The sequence below is a fragment of the Chiloscyllium plagiosum genome, chromosome 15, assembly GCF_004010195.1.
Source record: "Chiloscyllium plagiosum isolate BGI_BamShark_2017 chromosome 15, ASM401019v2, whole genome shotgun sequence".
Taxonomy (NCBI): domain Eukaryota; kingdom Metazoa; phylum Chordata; class Chondrichthyes; order Orectolobiformes; family Hemiscylliidae; genus Chiloscyllium; species Chiloscyllium plagiosum.
In genome coordinates this window covers 38,683,710-38,698,616 of record NC_057724.1, presented here as the reverse complement: position 1 = coordinate 38,698,616, position 14,907 = coordinate 38,683,710, and the positions used below count along the sequence as shown (strand labels likewise).

Here is a 14,907-nt window from a genome sequence, read left to right as displayed (position 1 = left end):
ACTGGCGGTTGATGAGTTGAGCATTTTACTCAGTTCTTAGGAGGTCATCCCTGAGTACTTCCAGGTGCCCATCACGTTCCTCCTTACCTGAACAGATCTGGTGTATGCGTAGGATTTGTCCATTGGGGAATGGCTGTTTTAATATGTTTTGGGTGGAAGCTGGAGAGGTGTAGCATTGAGAGGTTGTCTGTGGGTTTGTGATGCTGAGGTGTCCATCCTTGATGGAGATGCATGTGTCCAAGAATGAGACAGTTAGTAGAGTTGTCCATGGTGAGTTTGATGGTGGGATGAAACTTGTTATCACTGTGTAGTTTTATCAGTGACTCCTTGCCATGGGTCCAGAGAAAGAAAATGTCGTCAATGTACCTGGTGTATATAATGTTGGTTGGAGGTCCTGTGTAGAGAAAAAGTCTTGTTCAAACCTGTGCATGAAGATGTTGGCATATTGGGGCACAAACTTGGTCCCCATGGCTGTTCCACGTATCTGGATGAAGAACTGGTTGTCAAAGGTGAAAACGTTATGATCGAGGATCGGCTGATAGAGCAGAGGCTGATAGCTAAGTTTGGTATCCATAGGGAGGGCCTCAACCGGGACCTTGGGTTCATGTCACACTACAGGTGACCACCATTGCACTATACATACATACACACACACACACACACACACACCCTCCCACACTCTCATATGCACCCTCTCACAGTCTTAGACCCCTTTACACACATACATATACACACTCTCTCAAACACTCAACCCCCCCACCCCAGACACACACACATAAAACCCACATGCACACATACATTTGTGGGGTGAATTTGTACTTGCAGAGTTACATTGTACTTTGCTCAAAACTGCATGAATCCATGTAAGACTATTTACTCATTTTTAAAGATTAGAATCAGTCTAAACATTATGGCACAGACAGCAGGACACAGGGCTAACACCTTCAACATCTTATCTGGGCTGACACCAATTGTTACTGTTAACCTGAGAACGTAATTTTAAAAAAGGTTTTGCGATTTACATATGAAAGTGAAACCATCATGGTCATTCTAACAGATGAGAGACTTAACAAACAAGGTACTATTCAATGTATAATTTCAGTTGCATCACACTGTAAACTTTTGCTATAAATTCTGTGTCTTACAATTGTGTACTCCACAACCACCTGAAGGAGCAGTGCTCCGAAAGGTAGTGCGTCCAATTAAACCTGTTGGGTTATAACCTGGTGTTGAAAGATTTTTAACATTGTCCACCCCAGTCCAACACCAGCATCTCCAAATCATTTTATTTTTATGCCTTTATATTTGATGCTTTGGATTATTTTTCTGTGGTTTAAGATGGTGCTGGAGAGTGGCGACACTGTATAATACTTTTCAGTGTTTTATAATAAAATACACATGACAATAAATAAATCAAACCATCAACCACCATTGCAATGTCCATTCCATTGTTTCAGCTTCCATTCAATGATGTTTAAGAAATTCGTAATTGTTATGAAGCAGAGATTGACCACCCCGCCCCAAGAACTAAAACCAAATCATCCAAAGGGAAGCACCTCACCTTATAATCTTAAAAAAGACAGTGTAAGAAGGGTTGTAATCCATTTTTTCTAGTGGCTTAGTAAAAGAAATCCCTGATGCTCACTTTACAATCCACAAGTAACAATGTCTAACTTGAAGAGAGAACACAGCAACTGAACTATTTCTTCCCCTTTGATAATCTCAACCTTTGTTCCACACACTAAATTTCCTTGAATGTTCTGAAAACATCTTCATTTTCTTACCTTCTCTTATAGTGCTTTGAAATCGCAGCAGGTTCAAAAGGGGCGAATAGTCTATTTCTTACGCATTTCCTTTCCTAACTGGGATTTGAAGGTCATGAATTTACCAATTAAATAGAAAGGGAAGCATTAAAGTGCATAACCCAAGCCACCACAAGCCATAGTTTATTTTGATGTTAGCACCCACATTAAAAATTGAGAATCAAATCTTTCAAAAGGAGGTTCCACTCACCAGACGATTAGTTAATTTTATTTTGGACACAAGTTTGACTAGCAACAGAATGAAGGGCAGCAAACCAACCATTCCTACATTGACTGTTCAAATCCAAACAGTAGATGTTGTTTAGGGCCAGTAAATAAAGGGAGCTGGTGAATCTTTGTTGGGCTTGCTGATGTAATGCATTTTAAGTGTAAAAGTCTAGTTTTAGAAACTTTAGGATCTACATGGTTTATCTTGTCCTTTGTGTGTGTTTGCTCATATCAGGTGAAAAATATTTACATGCAGACACTTGTTTGATAACTCTCAGACTTATTTTACAGTTTAATTTCCAATACCTTTATCAATTACATCTAACATCCCCATTTTGAGCAATGTGCACTGATACCCTTGTTTGAAAAACTCTAGAAACTAGCTGCAGTACAAAAATGATGCCTCACCTACTTCTTTGCTCAGTACTTTCTATCATGCCAGAAGAGGTGTTAGCTTTTTTTAGAACAGCATTTTAATTGTCTGACTTTAATCAACATCAGAATTAAACAGTTACTTAGTTGTGGCTAGCTTCCTTTAATTCTAATACTAAAAACATCATTCGATCTAATTATTCCTTTTCTTCAGCTTGCAGGTTTTGCAAGTATCTGTGACCCAAGTTTTTGCTTTCTCTCAATATTCAATGATATCCCTTCTTACTCAGCACAAAAAATTAAACTGCTTAAAATCCCATAATGCCTTCTGCTCAGATTATCCTTGCATATTTCTTAGACAGATTGCAACTACCTATTCCTGAGTTTTGTTTACTGACACAATAGGCAGCATTTTCCTTTTACATATATTAGCAGTGGACTGCTGCAAATATTGCCCTGAATACTGTACTTTGGACTTTCCACAACAATCAGGGTTGTCCAACTAATTGGATTTTCATTTTAGCAAACTAGAATTCAACTACCTATTTTTTGTGGATACCTCAAATATGGCACACCCCTATTCAACAAGTTAATATCTTGGAATACTCTCACATACACTGCACTTTTCCTACCCATGCAAGGAACAGGGTAACAAGTGAAAATAACCATTAGTCTCATATATAGTCCCAAGATTTTCCTACTGTATGAACAATTTTTAGCAAGATGTTCCAGCCAGAGCTTCTCTGCTCCACATGTTCTTTTGTCTTTGTCCCCCCCCCCTCTCTTTTCTTTCCTCCATCCTGCACATTTTGGCCAAACAATAACTTGGATTTACCTTGAGGAGAACTGAGGTGGCGGCAAGCCCAGAGGACACTCCTAGAGCGAAGGCCGATGCAGGGAAGCAGTCCCAGAGCCGTAGCTGGCACAGGGGGAGCAGTCCTGGAGAAAACTTACCTTGGAGCAGCTGAGAGCTAGTATGGAGTGGACTGGAGGTTTGGGGCAGTGCAGGGATAGCTGTTGGACTTGAGTCTGAGGGCAGTGAGACCCCGTGTGGAAGTCCCTGGGTTGTGCAATTGCAATGTTTATCCTTTTGTCCACGTATTTCCAACTTATTCTTTGAACACTAAAGTAATGCAACTACTTTTCTTTTTTATTCCTCTTTTGTATCTAAGATTTGTACCTAGGTACTTGTACTTAAGGTGGCGCCATAACAGGTGACATTATAAAACCTCTAACTGTACCTGATTACATGTGACAATAAAGGATATTCTAATTCTATACTTAACTATCTTGCAATTAAGTCAAAATAAGATCATAAGAAACAGTAACAGGTGTAGGCTGTTTGGCCCCTCAAAACTGGTCTATTATTCAAAAGATCATGGCTGATCCCAATATTCCTTATTCACTTTCCTGTCTTTTTTCCATAACCCAAGAATCTACTTCAACCTTAAGTATACACAAGGCATATTCCTACAATTCTGTGACAAGTAGTTTCAAAAACCTTCAACCTTCTGTGGAAAGAAATCCCTCATCTCACTCTTAAATTGGCACCCCTTAATTCTGAGACTATGCCCTCTGGTCCTAATCTGTCCCATCTTCTCCACATTTACATTGCCTAGCCCGTTAAGATCATCAGATCACCTCTCATTCTACTAAATTTCAATGAGTCCCAAATTGATAAAGCTTTGCTTGTAAGAAAATCCGGCCAAATCAGGGATCATCCTAGTGAACCTTTTCTGATCAGCCTCCAATGAAATATCTTTTCTTAATTAAGAGGACCAAAACTGCTCACAGTATTCCAGATGTGGTCTCCTCAGCACCTTGTACAGTTGCAGCAAGTCTTCCCTCTTCTCCTCTAATTCCCTCGGAGGGGCCAATATTCTATTAGTCTTCCTGATAGAACCTGCTTTACTAAAGTCCTTTCGGGAAGGAATTTGCCATCCGTACCTGGTCTGGCTTACACGTGATGCCAAACCTACAGAAATGTGGTTGACTCTTAACTGCCCTCAGGGCAATTAAGAATGGGCAAATGTTGGTATTGCCAGCTATACTCTCATCCCACGAATGAATAAAATAATTATCTACTGTACCTGTGTACCAGCTTTCTGCAAAGTGCCCTATGTTTCTCTGTGTTGCAGCTTTCTGCAGTCTACTCTATTTAGATAATACTCTTTTGTTCTCTCATCCAAAATGAACAACTCCACATTTTGCACATTATACTCCATTTTTCAAAATATTAAAGTAATAATTGAATTGTAAGCAACTCAGGACACATGAACTCTTGCCCTAGGAATTGGTTGAAGGCACAAAGACACATCAAGAATACAAGACTCAGGCATACTTTTGTCTAAAGATATCTTCCTTGAATAGTAATCTAACAAGCCTTAATTTGAAAGTTCAAACTACTAAATGAGAATTTAGACAAAGTATTGGATGGGAACTGCTGCCCAGGAAATTATATCTCAAAATGTTGCATGAGCAACAGAGAAGAAAAAGTTTCAAAAAAATTAAATTAAATTGTAGGTTTTCTTTTACAACATTATGGCAATGAACACAACAAAAGTTGAAATCAGAACACTTGCATGACAAACATAACATCACGTTTATTGGAGCACATGATTGAACAAACGTAAGCTCTTCAGCTTTTATCTATACTGTAGAAAACAACCTAAAAACGGACTAACAATTGCAGACCTGAATATGTGGAAATTGTCCCAATATAACTGTACAGGGTTTAACACAAAATGTATCGAGATAGCCTTAAAAAAAAATCAACATTTTTATGCTCAGATCATGACATATGTGTGGGTTGTATGTGTATATAAGGCAACTCCAGTCCAATGTTTAACCAAAGAACCCAAAAGCTACATATAGCTCGTGTGAGATAATGTAGCTCTATACAGCACTAGATCAGACTTTCCATGCATTACCACTCTGAAACCAAAGAGACAATTCAGAATAGCTTGAGCTAGTCCAAAAGGGACAAAAGTGGGGTCAGTTGGGAGCAAAGTCCAGAGTGAGCAACAATATCATCCAGAATATTGAATCATGCATTTAGGACAACCCTTCCCTATCCCTTTCTGTGATTTAGGGTCTTGTTTCAATAAATGAGTATATAAACTATGAATGTGATCCTTGTGTGCACAAATATAGAAAATATTTCAATGTCTTGCTTATATTCACAGTAGGGAAATGGTATCCACTTCATCTAAAACAGTAAACACAAGTTTCACCGAGTTTTAGAAATACAATTTTTGCACAATTTTATCTAGCAATCCCAACTAAATGATGTCACACCATAAGATGTGCAACGTAGACAAAGCTGAGACTTTCCACATATTCCCCTTGACTTGCCTGCGTGCCAACTAGTTAAAATAATCCCATTGTATGTGCTCTGGGCAACTGAAAAGTGGCTTAAAATGAGTCTTGTTTCACATTAGAATTGAACAGTAGGTAAATCAAAATGTTTATATCCTTGGTTGGAACTTAGTCCCCAAGTGTGCAAGCCAGCATTTTAACACTCCCAAAAACATTTTCAATTATGCGACATTTACAAAATGGCATCTACAACCCTAAGTCATTTGATGGTGTTGAACAAACAGCAACATCCCTAACAGAACCAGCATTCCAACAGAAACTATGTCTGTAAATTATTTTTATAAGGCTTCAATGTACTGATTATGCCAGGCCTTGTTAAGCAAAGACATCTGGAAACCTATAAAAAGTTCATTCTACAGCTTCATTACCTATAGATTTCCACTATAAGGAAAAGGTTCAATTCAGCTGACATAATCTCCTCAGACTTCTAATTTGCAAGTGACAAGAGTTGCAGAATAGTTGCAGTCTTCAAAATTCTGCACATGTCCATCTTATTAAACTGATCAAGTGTCCTTAAAAAAAAGTTTCCAAGATACTCTCAAGCAAGATTTCACTCAATTGAGTTCTTCAAAGTTACATTACTACTAAAAAATATGCACCAGCATTATAGTTTACTGTCAAACTAGGGGCAAAATCAATTTCCTACTCTTCTGGCTTATGTGCAAGCAACTGGACAGATTTAGTGTCTTTCTATCCCATTACAGAACAAAATTACTCAGAGTTGCAAACTACATGAAGTCACAACTATTGTTCTTAAATATATGGCTCATATATGTGTACACAGAATAAGAAATAAATCAAGTAAATCAAATTGCAACACTGACTAAATTTATATTGGTTTATCTAGGTTATTTGAATTTGATGGAAACAAAATACAATTCTCTACTTGTTTCCTATAAAAAAAGTTCATTTGGTTTTTAATAAAACTATTTTAGATCCAGGTTTAAGGGCAGATTTACTGCCTGAATGAGCTATATTCATTACGGTTCCAATTAATTTAAAGTTTCTTGGAAAGTCAACTGAATTGTCTTCTTGCTGACTATGAAAAGAGCTCAGTCCAAACCAATTATAACTCAGAAGGAACATATCACTACCATGCATTACTGGAATTATTCATAACTATTAAATTACTGTACATTTAATAAGGCATAAAACAGCATAAAACCAAGGCAAAAATAATTTGTCCTTTCTCTATCAGTATACAGTTGAGCTGTTTCAGGCGGAAAATATACAGAATTTGATTAAATGTGCTGTTGCAATGATAGAAACAAATTTTACAATATGAAAAAGCAGGGAATAAAAATGATTTAATACATTAATTTCCCCTAGCACACCATCTCTATTCCAGTTTTGCCAAAATATTTGTAAGCACCTAGTAACAACCTGCTCTGAGTAAAACAGCGGTAAGCTTACACTGTTGCAGACTTGTAGCAATCAATATTGCAATACATAGAGTACAGAAAAAAATATTAGGCATGATTTTTAAAAAGGTAAATACCAGATATATAGCCTTACATAAAGAAAAAAAAGTGTTGTTAAGTTTTATACATATCAAACCCAATTGTAGCTGCTGCTTTTAATTGGAAACATCTAACACACTGAAATGTCTAATCAATTTCAGTTCAGATAGAAGTGTACCACAATGTGAAGCAGAAGCAAAGAATACTTTTTAACCTTTTGGTATGGCAGGTGCAACAGAAGGACTCATGGAAAAGAAACAATTTGGTAAAATAGCATGTACTGCAACAGCAGTGCATAGACACTACAATGGAACATGGCTGAACAGATAAGAGACAGATTCTCCATTGTGAGTTCTTCGAATTGCTTCAGCAAGGATCATGGAGATATCAATAACCTAATAGAAGGAAACAAAATGATGATTCAACATGAGTTGTGTATTGGAATATAGACAGATCAGTTTCTATTTTAGGGAGAAAGTGAGGTCTGCAGATGCTGGAGATCAGAGATGGAAATGTGTTGCTGGAAAAGCGCAGCAGGTCAGGCAGCATCTAGGGAACAGGAGAATCGACGCTTCGGGCATTTTTCCTGAAGAAGGGCTAATGCCCGAAACGTCGATTCTCCTGTTCCCTAGATGCTGCCTGACCTGCTGCGCTTTTCCAGCAACACATTTCCATCTCAGTTTCTATTTTAGTCATACTACAACTTATGTGAGAAACTAGAAACAAGTATTATGTTAACTGAAGTACAACTCAGATGAACTGCATTAATTTGACAATTTTGAGAATGAATCAGGGGTAAATACACAACATTAAGCTTTATATTACAACTGATGGCATCTACATCATGAAATTATACTGCACTCATTGGAGCTAGTAATGCATCCTTACAATAATAAAATAAATTCAAATTTTACAGGATAGGTTGAGCCATTTGGCACATGATGCCCATACTAGCTTTCGGAGCGCTGCCCACGTAATCCTGTTCAATGTCCTTTTTCTTATGTTTCAAATTTTTCCCAAAGTTGCTACCTGCTGCTTTATAAGCTGTTGTGGAATTAGATAAATGGGGAAGGCTATGCATATAAACAAACTGAGCAGAAATTGGTGACAATATCTCTAATTGCTGAGGGCCGTGGTCTGAAATGTCGTCCCCAATATTTTCTCTTCCAAAATATTCCTTTGAACCATTTCCTTTAAAATATGGAATAGTCCACTGAATGCTTAAAATGGAAACTCACACATCCATAATACTTGGAACAGGGTTACATTAGGGCCTTATCCTGGATGAAGCAACTGCATTAAGCTCCATCCTGAAACAAAGGCACAATCTTGTGAAAGTAGGATACATTGAGACAAAGTGATATTTCATTCTGAGATCTATTTCAGGATAATTACCATATCCAATGAGACAAAGCTTAAATCTTGGCATCCAACCTTCAATAATAGATTGAAGTAGATTAGCAAGCATGTGATATATAAAATGTACAGCACAGAAACAAGATCACGTCAGTGTTACAATCAGAGTCAAAAATTGTGCCACACCTTTTGACTCTGATCACCAGCATTTACAGTCCTCACTTTCTCCTAGAGCATGTGCATAGAGTATAAGCAGGCAGAGAAAGAATTAAGTTGAATTTTATGAGCATGATTCAGATCAGATAAAAACTTACAGTTAACAATGAGGTGCTGGAGGCAAGGGTAATGGGTGAACAAGATGGAAAAGCAGTCATTGTGTCGAGCCATTTAACAAGATGAGGTAGCATTCAGTTTCTAACGTCAGTTAGCAAGGTGAAAAGTATCTATTGTATGAATCCAGTTAACAAAGTTAAGGACATTCACTGTATAACAGTAAAGGGCTTAGGCTCTGCTAACGATACTCGTTGATTGTAACAATCACCCAATTAATAGGTATGTTGCCTAATCTGGATGCTCCTCCCTATAAAATGATTATATAGTTCATTGAGAAACACTGTTCCAGAGAAGACCATGAACTCATGTTTCTGTGCACAAAGGCAATCGTTCTCTCTCCCTCCAGGGGCCAGAATAAAGATGAAGGTGGTAAAACTATACTGTCTCTGAGCATTTTGCTTCAACTGAGGGGGGGAGAAACAGGAGGACAACATTCAGTCAAGTTTCTTCCCATCCACTTTCATTTATCAGCACCTCTCTCTAATGCTTCCTCCATCATATTCTTACCTAATTTCCCCTTAAATATATTTACATGATTTACTTCGACCATTCCTATAGAGGAGGCTTCACATTCACCATTGTGTGAAAAAGGCTTAATAATTTAGTGCATGATTTCTTGGTGACTTACATCAATAGCCTCTAGTTTTGTTCTTCCTTATAAATAAAAGCACTGTGGATCTTAATTTTCACCATGATGGAGAGGGTCCCTCTTCTCAGGTCAACTTACCAGAGTTCAAATCCACACACTGCCACTACATCATGCACATAAAACTGCAGATAGGAAGACTTGACAGTCAAGTTCATTCTCACCTCTTTTGCGAGAATTCCTTAATGACACACAGTTAACCTCAATGGCAATAATTCTTGCCTGTTTTCAAATTTGGTTGTTTTGTCATTTTTTGATTCAAGGCTGCAATGAAATCAGGTGCCAAATAGCTCTGGTAGAACCAAAACAGAGCCAAACATTTTGGTTGAGCAAGTAGTACTTGACTGTATGATCAAAACCACCTTAAAGCACCTTGCTAATAACAGACAGTGGACTGACTGGGTGCTGACTGGTCAGACTATACTTGTCTCACTGTAGGATCATAGCGACCAGGACAATTTTCTGCATTGTCATCTAGATACCAATACTGTAGGTATATTGGAACAGCTTGGCCAAGTCTGTAGCTTGTTCGGGAGCACAATGCTTCAATACTATAGGTATAACTATAGGTATAGGCCCATAACCTTTGCAGTATCAAATGACTGCAACTGTTTCTTGATATTATATGCAGCAAATTGATTTGGCTGAAGACTGGCTTCTGTGATGCTGGGGACCTCAGCAGGAAGCTGAAATGAATCATCCACATGCACATCTGGCTAAAGATGATTACAAATACTTCAACCCATTAGGTGAGAAAGGTGACCTGCACACATTATAGGAAGTCCACTTCCTCCACCCATTGATACAAAGGGTAGTTTAAATCTATTATTATTTAATATTCTTTTAGTCAATTCCTTCATTTGTCTGCATATCTATTCCTCAACTTCACTTCAACCATTGGTGTTACTGATCCGTTGTCTATGTCCCACAAATTCTATTTTAGTTTTGTTTGTGGCATCACGTTATTCCAAGTAGAGATATGCCACTTTCAGGTTTTCCCTCTCTTTTGTAAATATCTTATTTCCTGCAATGTTTAATTCCCAGACCGGATTCTTCTGCAGCGCTCAGTCTTAGCATAATCTTGTCATTTACTCCAGTTCTTCTCAGTGCTACTTAACTCTCCCAATTTAATGCTACCTACAAACTTCGGAAATGTTAGCATTTAAAATATAAATTGCTCAAGCAGTTTTTTTTCCCCACTTCAGTATTGGATTCTATAAATAGTTGCTTATCCTAAGCAGTTCTTCCTTTATTTCAAAAGCCAATACAATAGTTGATAACCACTCTTCCCACAGCAAATAAAGAGAGGAAAATACTCAGCCATGTAAACTAGAATACTTCCATAGATACATGCTACTACCGGCCAAAAATCATACAGAGAATGAATAAAAAATACGCATCAAACTCTATTTCAAGGGAAGTTCTAAGGGAAGTATGGAGGGAATTTTCTCTTGATACTGCATCAGAGTTGCCCCTCTGTTGCATAAATAATTTATTCTTAACATACCTGTATTTTGGGACAGTGCTTCATCTTATCCTCCTGAGGTATTGTGTTGGTGACCACTACTGCTTCAAAACAGGCATTGTTGATACGGGAGATAGCAGGACCGGAGAAGATTCCGTGTGTGAGGATAGCATAGACTTTGGTCGCTCCAGCAGAAAGTAGCCTATAATGCACAGATGAATCAATTCAAAAACTAAGCTCCTCCCCTCTCACCAACTGCAGCATTTCATTTCTAACTTTTGATGCGTCAATAACTGCTTGGGAAAACATGCACAATTACAAATTAAACAGAACATTGGTGAGTTCAATTAATTTACTCATTACTTTTAAACAAGCTAATCAATGGTCTATGCTTCTCTCCTCCTTCGCAAACCAAAGCATCGCAAATCACCGAGTTTTACAGATCAGTCTTAAGCAAGAAAACTGAAATTAAGTTCAACTGATAGTATTGGGAGCAAAACAAGAGGCTGCTTTTTGAGGAAGATGGTCAGAAATTGGCCATATTTTGCTTCCCAGAATTCCAAAGGATTTTGGAACCAGATTTTTAAAAACTTCAAAATGTAACGGTGCAATGAATGCACCAGTTAAGAGATGGCAAAGGCAAATCAAACTACACAATGGGTTCATGCCAACCTAAGACTTAAATACTTTGTCTTGACCACGCTGTAGATTTATAAACAGCATATGCAAACCAACAAATTCTAGGATGCGTGGGTGTACACCTTAAAAATACTAATACTAAAAATACTTTAGTTACAGTGAAGACCATTCTCATTAATGATAGTAAAACAGAATATTTCTCAACAGAATACTTTCATGTTGCATTAAAAATAGGACAGCAACTTAAGAGGTCAACTGTAGGTGGAATTGATCATTGGCTTACATGGGAAAGTACTCCTGAATAATCAACATGGTGGATGCAGTTTGGAAGTCAAAGGAATCATACTTTCGAGTACTGATTTTATTGAAGGGAATAGAATATTAATGTTTGTAAATTAGCAGTAGTACAAGAAAACCTAAAAGAATAATGGAAATGTACAGACCATGACTGTTTTCTCCACTTCTTCAAGGTCAGATCAGATCTTCAAGTATAAAAAGGAAGGTGTAGGCTCACCTACGTACAGTACCTTATTTGCAAATCTACTGCTATGCAAGTTAGATGGAGAGCTCAAAACAATATTTGAAGTGCTGATATGGTAAATCCTCCATATTTAAGTCAAAGAAAGTTGCCCACCGCAAGCATATTAATCTGTCGTACACATCTTCAAATTTTATGACGGGGGAAAAGTTCATTTCCCCTCATGCCACCTTATTCCAGTTCCAATCTGCCAGCTCAGCACCTGTCCTACCTGTCAACCTTCCTTCCCACCTATCCACTCCACGCTCCTCTCTGACCTATCACCTTCATCCCCACCTCCATCTACCTACTGCACTCTTAGCTACCTTCTCCCCAGCCCCAACCCCTCTCATTTATCTCTCCACTGCAAAGGCTCCCAGCCTCATTCCTGATGAATGGCTTTTGCCCGAAACATCAATTTTCCTGACCTGCTGCGCTTTTCCAGCACCACTCTAATTCTGACTCTAATTTTATGACAGCCAGTCATTATTCCAGCATAGATGGGAGTTGTGCATGGGGCCCTTGTGAATTCCCATTGCAACACACTCCGAAGGAATTGCCTGGGAAATTGAGGATTCCATTAAGCAGTTCACAAATCCTCTGAAAGTCTCCATTTAAAAGCAGATAATTCAGAGGGTTCTGACAAAATTAAGCAAATAGTTACTCTTGAAATTTGCTATTCAGCTGACTCCATTCTTATCTCTCAGGCACACAACTGTACCTCTCCCAAGTCTTGATGCAACAACCCTTCCCTTGGCCCCTGGATGTGAACAGACTCCCAGCTCACCCACAACACTGGACCTGGCCACCAGACTGTACCGGACCAGATCAAAGATCACTTTCCTGCCCCTGGAACAATCCCAACTCCAATGGCTGAATTGGACCCAACCCAACTCGATATACCACTCTGCTGGACCTAACTAAACTCCACAGTCCCTACCCTAACCACAGTGCCTACCCTACCCCAGACCTAATTTCTACAACCCAACCAGACCTAACTTAAACAATGCATATTTTACCTAGCCCCCTGCCAACTTGGCATCTTACACCTTCCACAGCTGGCACTTACCTTAAGAAATTACATTTGACATCAGCTGTCAAGACCCCTTAAATTTGAGAATATGACAGCTGAGTCTTTTGAAAGAATTCTGTCAGAATTGAAACACGAGTTCATAGTTTTGAAGAAGCCCTGATCAGAATCTTCTCCCAGAAATTTCATAGAAAAAGGCCGAAGTGGCAATCAGCAGAAAATTTGTCTCATTAATAATTGCAACCGAAGTGCTGGAACGTAGATCATTAGATTACAGTAATTAAAGATGGAAAACCGTGGCAGTCTTTGATAACACTGCTACAAAACAGAAACAAATTAGAGGTGAGATTGGTATTGTGAGTGTAATAAACACATTTAAAAAGGGGAGTTTGTTTTCTTTAAGGTGAGGTTGCTACAGAGGTGTTCTTTCATGTTCTACAATTGAGCAACTCACTTGTCTGCAGCATGGCAAATTGTACCACAAGTATCAGCCATATCATCAACAAGGATTGCTACTCGATCCTTCACGTCACCAACCAGAACCATTCGGTCAACTTCATTGGCCTTTTTACGCTCCTTATGAATCAGTGCAAAATCTACATTCAGCCGATCAGCAATAGATGTAACTCTAAAAACAAAAAGCAGAAAACAGAAGTAAATTTGATGTGCATGTACTTTGTCTTGCTTAATGAATGTACATGTGTAAATAATGAAGAACTATGAACACTGCACTGTTATGGCTCTTTTAGCCAGCGTTTAATTCCTTATTGTCATAATAATTAACAATGAATTTTGATATAACTTAGGAATGGCTTGAACGAAAAACTGAAGACATGCAACAGGACTGTAAATTTAATAGACATCCTCACTAACAAATCAGGCTTGATGACTCTGCTAGATTTAGAATCTGGGCTCAAATTTCACACTATTCAAAAAATTATTTTAGTACAAAATGCATGAAACAAAGATGCCAAATTTATTTATTATTTGATATAAAGAAAATGAGCAGCAATATTACAATATGAGAAAACAAATTCAGTTAGCAGTCAGAACTTAAATACACAGGCTTGTTATGGCTAAAATGAGAAAGGCCTCAGCCCTGGCTGATTTGAAAACTGCAAATTTGAAAGGAAGAATATAGAAAACTGTAGGCTAATCAGTCTAATATCTACAACTGGGAAAGTGCTATGATCCATTATTTTAAAAAATAGTGGTTTGCTTGTACAGTAGTTGAGCATTGCAGTAAAAGACATTTTGTCCGAAGAGAGGAGGGGGAGGGGTGAGAGAGAGAGAGGTGAGGGACAGAGGGGCTGTGAGAGAGATTGGGGTGGATGAGAGAGCAGGTGTGAAAGAGACAGGGCGTGAAAGAGCGACAGGCTGAGAGAGAGAGGGTGAAAGTGGGGGGAGAGAGAGGGGATGAGAGAGAGGTGGTGAGAGAGAGCAGGTGTGAGAGAGCGGGTGCGAGAGAGGGGATGTGAAAGAGGGGTAAGAGAGAGTGAGAGAGAGAGGGGTGAGAGAGAGAGGGGTTTGAGAGAGATCGGGCTGGAAGAGAGCGCGGGTAAGAAAGAGACATGGGATGACAGAGAAACAGGCTAAGAGAGAGAAAGGGTGAGAGAGAGGGGTGAGGGAGAGATGTAAGAGAGAGAGGGTGAAAGCGAGAGAAGTGTAAGAGAGAGAAGGA

The 14,907-nt window shown here is 38.6% G+C and overlaps 1 protein-coding gene across 2 annotated transcripts in view; it reads right to left on the bottom strand.

The window, feature by feature from the left end:
- Positions 1 to 4,985: 4,985 nt before the first annotated feature.
- Positions 4,986 to 14,907, bottom strand: part of prps1b (phosphoribosyl pyrophosphate synthetase 1B) — a 53,738-nt gene continuing 43,816 nt past the window's right edge. For both annotated transcript variants that reach the window (XM_043704733.1, XM_043704735.1), the window contains 3 exons: positions 13,681 to 13,854; positions 11,083 to 11,242; positions 4,986 to 7,635 (listed from right to left, as the gene is read on the bottom strand). In XM_043704733.1, the coding sequence (XP_043560668.1) occupies positions 7,543 to 7,635; positions 11,083 to 11,242; positions 13,681 to 13,854 (427 nt within the window). In that variant the 3' untranslated portion in view covers positions 4,986 to 7,542. The remainder of the gene's footprint in view (positions 7,636 to 11,082; positions 11,243 to 13,680; positions 13,855 to 14,907) is intronic.